General features: G+C 41.2%; 1 protein-coding gene across 1 annotated transcript; it reads left to right on the top strand.

The window, feature by feature from the left end:
- Nucleotides 1-5,978: 5,978 nt before the first annotated feature.
- Nucleotides 5,979-7,293, top strand: tcf21 (transcription factor 21). Its single transcript, XM_070926234.1, has 2 exons — nucleotides 5,979-6,401; nucleotides 7,204-7,293. The coding sequence occupies exons 1-2, from the start codon at nucleotides 5,979-5,981 to the stop codon at nucleotides 7,291-7,293; spliced, it is 513 nt and encodes a 170-aa protein (XP_070782335.1).
- The last annotated feature ends 1,953 nt before the right edge of the window (nucleotides 7,294-9,246 follow it).

A 9,246-nucleotide genomic window follows, 5' to 3' on the forward strand; every position in this document is an offset into this window, starting at 1 on the left:
GTAAAAGTAAAATAAAGGTGCTGCACTCCAAACATTTTGCGAGGGTAATAAATATAATACGTGTTACAAAAATGTCCACATACACACACACACACACACACACACACACACACACACATACCTGTCATTTCCCCTGAGTAATGAGGAGGAAGAAGATCAAAGCACATAACCTGATCCAGCCAATAAGAGCACAGCACTGTTTATCATCCCTCTCCATCATCGACCTCTATGTTAACAACAGCCTGACTAATCAGGTGTGAATAATACCAGCGACGGTCCAGCATTACACCGCTAATTAGGTGTGTGTAATGATAATCCTGACATTATATCTCTCGCCATTTACAGAGATCAGTCAAGGATAAGACCGGTGCAGCGATATGAATTGATTTGTATTGGAAACTGTACTTTGGATATACTTTACTCACTTGAACCTCAGTGATCTGTGCATTCCTCCTTTCGATCTCTTAAATGTAAGTAGTGTTGAATGTCTGTAAGGCGTGTTGAAAAGCTTTACATTTTGTAACATTGCAAACATGAAACCACAAATCTTGAGTATGAGGCAGCTATTCAAATCCGATTCTAGTTTTCATTAGATTTAATTTCACTTCATAAATGCAAATCCATTCTGTAGTATTTGCCCAAACTTTAAACAAATGTTAGATGACTCAAAATCATAGGTATTTTCACAATAAAACCCTGATTTTACAGAACAAAATAGTGTTGGTAGTGCTTTAAGATGAACTGAAACCGATGAACTGATTGTGATTCTTTGTGTGCATTATACTGACAATGTCCGTCAGAAGTTTTTATTTTTTAACTTTATTGTCCTGTGCACACAAAGTCTTAAAGCTGAACACCACTTTGAAATACAGGTATTAGTGTTTAAACAGGATTGAGTGTGTGGCTGTGTCTTGGCTGAAAAGCTTGTTTTTGCTCAACTGTTTTGACTCTATTTATTTTGGCTAGACAGAACTGACCAGACATCCAACAACAGAGAGTGGAGTCAGTAGTGGGGACAGTGGAGGAAGGGGGGGGGGCGTGCAAAACTGGGTGAAGAGGAGGAAGAAGGGGGAGACCAAGCGGCTGCTGTGAAGGATGTAGTAGGGTGCTGGGAGTTCTGGTCTGTTGGAACATCAAACCACACACACACCATAGATAGATAGATAGAAAACTGTCTCTCTCTCTGTTTATAAACTGTAGCCTCAATCACAGTGACAGAGACCAGACCTTTGACTCTGAAACCCAGCACTGTCCCACACCACCCTTCTGCCCAGTGCTGCAAAAGGAAGCCACACACACAGACCATGTTTTTATCTGTGCATCCGATCACCAGGCCACGAGTTAGACCAGAGGTTGCAGCAGAGGTTAGAAAAGTGCCATACTGTAGGAGAACACATGCTCACACACAAACACACTCAAACTGCAGCTGCATCACGTCTCACTTACTTCCGACAGGCCACTTTGGGCACTCAGCCAATTCAAGTTCAAGCCAATTCAACTTAAGTAACGGTGTGTGTATGTGTGTATTCTGAGCCGAGCCATCAGTACAGCAGTGTCTGTTGGACATTTCAGCCACAAACCCAGTCCAAAATGCTGTTAATCTCCTTGTTGGTTTTCCTACTGTCTGTACCTTGTTACTTGTCTGTTTCTCTCTACTTTACAAAGGTTGATTTATTATTGACCTCCATCTGTCTCTTTGACATGTCTTCTTTTCTTCTTTTCTCTATAACAATTGGCTTTAAAGAAGCTTTTCTGTGTCATTTGCACAAATGTGTGACGCTGTACTGTTTGTGTTTATTTGCCCCAAAGAGCCAGTGTACCGTCTGTACAGGCGTTAGCTGTAAACTAGCTAGCAACAGACGCACCGACAGTGTGTCAGACTGTCTCAGAATTCAGCAGAAGCTCCAGTTCTTTCCCTCCAGTCTCTCTCCTTTTTCCTCTTGTCATATTGACCTTTATGTGTCTACTCGTGTCTTTCTATTGACTTTGTATGCCATCGCGCTTCCTCTAATTTGCTTTGCTTTCTGTCTGAACACACAGTAAGCCTTTCTGCTTTGGCCTTCTATCCACAGGCGTTCTTCATACCTAAAACCTGACCTTTCGAAAGCGGTTGTAAGAGTGGATAAATCTGAAAACTCTGGCCTTGCGATCAATTGGAAAACTGGGCTTTCGAAAGACAAAGACCGTGTCAGGAACAGTTAAGGAAAAGACCCTTTCACCATTTTATGTATGTACAAATAAGTGATACACCATGAACTCCTTCAACACTTTCTGAATGTCAATATATGCGATCACGCATTAGTGATGCTGTCATTAACTTGTATTTATGATAACATTTGGTCTTCGAGATCCTAGAATAGTAATTTCATTGTGTTGCATCAGTCCAGCATTTCAGAGTTTCAGTGGACGGAGATCTACACTAAAACGACCTGACAACACAAGTGTCGATGCACTTTATTTTCACACATAACATCTTTGAACACAAACACAACATCCCAGGTTTGTTCTAGTCAAATCAGCCTGTTGTTCCTGTTGTCTGAGTGGCCGGTGATCAGAGGAGAGGCAGATTTACAAAAAACCTGCAGGGGCACTTTGCAGATTCTCACATTCTCCAAGATATCACACGATTTCTTCACATGTGTTCCACAACATCTCCATATCCATCCGTCACACACATTGTGAAACCCAATGCATTCGTCACAGATGCACACACTTACGCAGATAAGTGTGCACATTCCAGAGACCAATACACTCCAACTCCCGCACACTGTAAGGACAAGACTTCCAGGTCATTAACCTACACTGTGACAGAATATCAGTCTTATTCTGGAGAATCACTGTTTGCCTCCCCCCGGATGTTCCTGTCACTGAATATCAAAGGATTGTAGTCTTTTTGAAATATAATATGATATTTCCACTCCCATAAACATCTTCATAATTCTCTCTTATTGCCCAGTTTGTCCGGCACATCCTTTTGCCCTGGATTTCTCCACTCCCTGCTGTATCTGTGCACTTTCTGCAACCTCTCTTTTAGTTATTTTACTTTGATTTTTCTTTTTTAGAGGTACTTGAACTGAGGCGAATAGCAATTTGTTGGAGTGTGTGTGTTTGTGTGTGTGTGTGTTGGGGGAGTATGGCTGTGATAAGGGACAGGGAACTGGAGTGCTTAGACATAGATGGATGATGTTTTTCTCACCCTAAGCCTCACTCCAAGATTACAGTTTCTCAGTCTGTTCTTTACAGCCACCAAGCAACTAGATTCTTTATTTTTTCATTTTTTTGTCACAGAAAAATACAACTGGAATGTTTTGTCAATAAATAAAACAATATTTTGCCTCAAATTATGCTCCCTCTCTCTCACATAATGTATTGTTCCCATGTTTCTTTGCATTTTTCAGCTGACACTCATAAGGTCGAAAAAAAATTGGGTGAGGAAAGGAGATGAGAAAAGCTGTTTTTATGAAAGTGAAAGCTCACTTAAAAAATCAAATTTGATAGAGATCAAATTAAATCTTAATCGTCATAACCAAGTTAGATATTGGGAATTAGAGAGCACTGTCGATAACCTAATGTCACATTAATTTCAGTGAGCCTTTGATTGTATGTTTAAATTATGCTTTGGAGCAAGCACATCTAAACCAATCACTAGTGTCTCACTCATTACAGATACAATATTATTTGTTCCTCTGCAGGACATATATATGACATAATATAATATATATAAATTTCATGCGGTAGATCCAGTGTTTCTCAGCATATGCAGTTGTTTTAAACATTTAGCACAAGTGTTTGTGCGACAGAGGGAGAAATGATAATGACCCATGGCATCAGGTGTCCCCCTCGGTGGCCCTGCAAGCAACATCTGGAACCCGTCCCTTCATGGTGACATCACACAAGCAGCCTAACCTTTGACCCCAAACCGGCTAATTAGCAGCATGTCCCTCCATAACTGCCAGGATCCCCTCTTTTTTCTCTCTCCATCTTTCTCACTTACCACCCCCCCCCCCCTCCACCTGTTGCCTCATGTCACTGTGTGTGAGAGGGAAAAACGGTCACAGAGAATGTTTCCTGAACACTTGCCGTACATTGTGTCACCATTCACATGAAGGGCTGGTAGCCTTTCTGAGTACAAATGATAGTTATGATGATATTACATCAGGGTCTGTGTTTTATTGACGCACAGGGGAGAGAAAAAGGGCTGTGCTCTGTTTCATGAGCTATTTTAGTTCATCTCCCTCTCCCTGACTCTCTCTGTTACTCTCTGGTGGATCCATGTATCTCAGAGGTGATCATCAATCTAGCAGACTCTATTATTACTTTTCCACAGAGTGCTTTGATTTCCAGCCCACCCAGGAGATTAAGCCCCCTCCTTCCTCTCTTTCCTCTCCCTCCGTCCCCTCACCTATCTATTCCTTTCTCCTTTCTCTCTTTCTCTCTGCTCCATGTAGCACCATCTCTCTCTCTCTTTTCCTTGCAGTATCAGTCCTGTGAACTTTTTTCCAAAATTTCTTCTCTTTCAGATTTACAACATCCATTCTTTTCAAGATGTTACTTATTTCCGACTAGATCCAAACTGCAGCTCCACATGAAGTTTTTCTCCACATTTCTGTATTGTGTCAGTTCTAGAGGATAAAACGTAGAGGTGGTGCCTGTTTAGTGCACTGTGACTCCGGAAGCAAAGAGGTTAAAGGTCAGCTCTCAAGAGACACACCTCTCATCCTTGCACACGCTTCAGCTGTGCAGGCAAAGGCGTTGTGTTCACACAAACACACAATCCCGCATCCCTGCAAGAAAGATCTGCAGCTTCACGCAAATGTGCTGTATTAGGCAAAATTTCAGTTACTCAAACTCACAGCACATCATTCAGAAAGATGCACATGACTAGCATCGGCGTTCTCCTGGTGCATACCCCAACATTTTGCACTTAAAGCAGCTCCAGAGAGCTCCAGCGACTTTGGTGTTTGGACTTGGCCCTGAGTGGACCAGTGCATGGAGCATCGGTGTGGAATGATGTGGAAGGCCAAACAGGGGATTGTGGGTGCCGGGTATCCATTACATCAGAGGGGACCAAGGCGCCAGTTTGCCATTTGAGACGTGACACCCCCGTCCTTGCATTTTATCCTTTTAACTGGTAAGATGTGCTGAAGGTTGCATGGGTCCTGTGAGTGGCAGATCTTATAACCAAATACTTAAAGTCTGCAATATTATTACATATAATGTATTAATATGTGATTTATGAGGTATTTACACACGAATTCTTTAAGATAAAATGTTGTAGAAAACAAAATATTTGAATGTCTTTTACCTAATTTGTTATGAGAATAAACATCTTTTTGCCAATTACATCTACAAGACGATGCATAAAGAAATGAACATTGATTTTATGATATTGTGATTTTAGTGTAGTTTTAGTTGTAGTTTTAGACTTCACTGTTTGCAGGTGATTTTTCTTGAGGAATTAAAGGCTCAAGAAAAATAGGCCTTGCCACCAATTCAAAACACATCATTAGAACCTGCTATCACAAATTGATTAATTGATTTTTTTTTGTTGACATCAGTAATATTTTCAGTGAGTATGCACAAAGCTTAAAATCTTGAAACATATATGTGAATATTAAAGATTCAGCTTGTATGTATATTATTGAAAAGGTTCAAGGGCTTCCTAATACAAGAAATGTCGGTAATGAATTCATCTCTTCGCAACTGTGGTTAAAATAAACGATATTCTGAATTTTTCTGAGGACCCATCCAGGGTCCCTTGGGTTCCTGGAACCCTTTGAGAACCAGCATGTTAGATCAGCACTAGTGTCTCCTCCCAGCATGAGGTAACGCCCTCTCTCGCCATGAAGATAAAAACTCTGTTTCTTTCTGCTCCGGTCACGCACAGTTAGCAGTTGATGAACACCCTGTTCATTCTGGTCCAGCCGAAGCTTCCTGCTCCCATGTTTTGAGCCCGCTCCGGTCGGAGACAGTTCACCATGTCCACCGGGTCTCTCAGCGATGTCGACGACGAGCTCCTGGACGGCATCCTGAAGTTTGGCTCCTCCGGCAAAGACTCCAACGAGAGCACAGAGGAGAGCTCCAACTGCGAGGGCACTTGCGCAAACGACGCGCCGGGCAAGAAACGGAAGACAGCGTCCCGGAAAACTGCACCCAAGGGTGTGGCACAGCAGGAGGGCAAGCACGTGCAGAGGAACGCGGCCAACGCCCGGGAAAGAGCGAGGATGCGCGTCCTGTCTAAAGCCTTCTCCCGGCTGAAGACTACCTTACCCTGGGTACCAGCGGACACCAAGCTCTCCAAACTGGACACACTGCGCCTGGCGTCCAGCTACATCGCGCACCTCCGGCAGATACTGGCCAACGACAAATATGAAAACGGATTTATCCACCCCGTTAACCTGGTGAGACTGCATGGGGGGAGGGGGGGGGAAACCCAGCTGAAAGTTTATTTATGTTATAGAAAATAATCTGAGTGAGGTAAAGTTTAAAAGGTAGGCCTTAATTAAGAAAATTGAATTTTGTTAAAACCATAAAGATGTTTTTTTTTGTCTAATAATATTAACTCACTGATTCGCCTTTATACAAGGCTGCACCGCTGGAATGTATACATTTATCAGGATTTTAACCTGGTTGCAGACTCCTGCTAGGCCTCTTGGTAAGCTAGTAAGATAGCTTTGTGAAGCAGGTGCATAAGAGGGGAAAACAGCAACAATTCCTATGTATGATGACTGTTTTTAGGCAAGAATCTGACTCAGTGCAAGGATCACTCTTTATGAAGCTTTACAATCAATGCACAGACCAGGAACTGTAGAGGCCTATCATTTTTCTCAGGGAATCATCTCGAAATAAAGCAGCTGATGCAGTAAACCATTGGGCCTTAAATTATTACTTGAAAATAACTTAGATAATAGTGCAGTATTTAAAATATCATAGCAGATCTCCAAATAAGCTTTTGGAATGTGTGATCGTGATATAGGAGACAAAAAAAATCATATTAAATTCGGCAAAAACACTATAAAATCACAACATTGTGTTACGATTAATAAAACTGTTACAGGTCACATTATTGCAGGTGATTCATTGACACATAATTGGCCTGGATTATTATTATTATTTTTTCGATTTAATTATTTGATTTTGATGAATTGATATTCTAAGAAGCTCTTTGTCCTAACTGGTTGTCTTTTGTCTTTTCCTCCGCAGACGTGGCCTTTCATGGTTGCAGGTAAACCGGAGAACGACTTGAAGGAGATGCTGAACACAACAAGGTTATGTGGAACAACGGCGTCCTGACGAAACCAGGCGGACACCTCTATGCGCTTTTAAAGGAACAGTGAAGAAGATTGTGACTGAAATGCACGTCTCATCTCCGCAGACTTTGAGTGGGAATAGCGGACAGAGAGTATCCTCTCTCCTTCGTTCCCGTACAGACAAGTTGAATTTTATTTAAATGCATTCTGTCGCATGTTGTTGTCTTTGCTGGTTCAAAGATAAACTAAGTGCCTTAAATAGCTTTTTTTTATACTCTGCAGATGCATTTTTACTCTTGCAGGCCGGCTGCATTATGATGGATGGATGTACACATGAAAAGTTCAAGTGTCCACTGTCTCAAATGTTTGTACAGATTACATGTATATAAAATATATTTGTATCACTTTTAAACCTTGTGTTCTGAATGTTGTTTTATTTTCTATTTCGTTTAATTCCCGTGTGTGGGCCAATGCTTTGACCTAGTAACCCCTCTTATCGCTCCACTCCTTCAGGAAAGCAGAACCTGAGCACCAACGAAGCCTCGGTGCAGATAAGTCTCTCCCTGTTGTTTCTAAAAGATAACAGTGGACGTGGTTGTCATTACATAAACAAACGTTTGCCTTCAAAGATGATTCGGCACCCTGAAAGCAGTTAATGCTCTTGCAGTTTAAACAAGTCAAATTGAGTTTATCTCCTTGCCATCAGTGCAGCAGTTAATACGGGATTTGTAATTACTGGTGTAGTTTTAATAGCCTGTAACATGTAATTGTTGGGCCATAAATGATGTAAAACTTTGACATTAATTAATAACAATAACAACCCAGTTTCATACGTTTATTTCTGAAACAATATCACTACGAAGTGCAAATGCGATTTGCATTTAGTATAATAACATTTAGGCTAATTAACCATCACGCGCTCACAGGTGTGCTCTGATTGGATGGAATATTAAGGACCCAGCCAATCAGAGGTGAGGAGCGGAGCGGCGCGAGTTGCCGGAGGTCAGAGGACATTTTAGACGTTTTTGAAAGTAATAAAAAAAACCAACACTGAGCTTTAATCCCGCCCAGACCAGTTGTTTTAATTCGCTCGGGTTGTGACCGCTTTGTTTACATCATGCCGACAGTTATTTATGCAGTCTGACACGCGGCCTCTCTCTCTCTCTCTGTCGACATGGTAGATCACTGTTTTTGTTTACACGGAATCCCTTTCTTTTCTGCCCCTTTTGTCTATCTCCATCTCTCACATACTCCCTCTCTCTTCCAGCAGAAATGGTCATTCACTAAGCAAGCATAACCTGCCAGAAACTGCACTCCACTCACATATAGAGGCCGGGAACTAATGAAACACAAATTAGTACTTTTTGAATTTGCAGATAAACGAGTGAGTGCACACTGAGTTACAAGATATTAGAAGGCAGGCAGGACCTTAGAGCTGAGATTATTGAAACGAGAAATGCTGAGAATCGTTGTTTGTTTTTTCTTACCAAAAAAAATATCTTAACCCTAATCCTAACCCTTCTATATTAAATGTCTTTCATCTATATTCTATGTAGCAATCTGCCTAAAATACGCATGTGCGGTTATTTCAATCAAACAGTACAAACTTCCTTTAGGTCGCCACAGTAAAACCCTCAAATTCCCAGTAAAAAAAGAGGACGATGTCCTCAGTGTCCTCAGTAATAGATACGGAACACATAAAACGTTAAAATGCTGTTTACACAGTAATGCCTCAGTGATGATAATCTAACCATCTAACACTGACTTTAGCCATTCTGCGTCCTCATGGATACTTCTGCTTGTGATACTTTGAGTACATTTGTCAATTTTTAGATTGAGATATTGCTACTACTACCACCAACGTATTCACCAACCGTTAATGTTTAATATTTCAATTTAAACTGAGCGTGAAATTTCATTCTTGACTTACTGGAAAATATAAAATAATGCTAACTCAAGGTCCACTTACTAGCTTTTTTCCAACTTTGATCTCATG

Source organism: Enoplosus armatus, chromosome 19 (assembly GCF_043641665.1).
Source record: "Enoplosus armatus isolate fEnoArm2 chromosome 19, fEnoArm2.hap1, whole genome shotgun sequence".
In the NCBI taxonomy this organism is placed as follows: Eukaryota; Metazoa; Chordata; class Actinopteri; order Centrarchiformes; family Enoplosidae; genus Enoplosus; species Enoplosus armatus.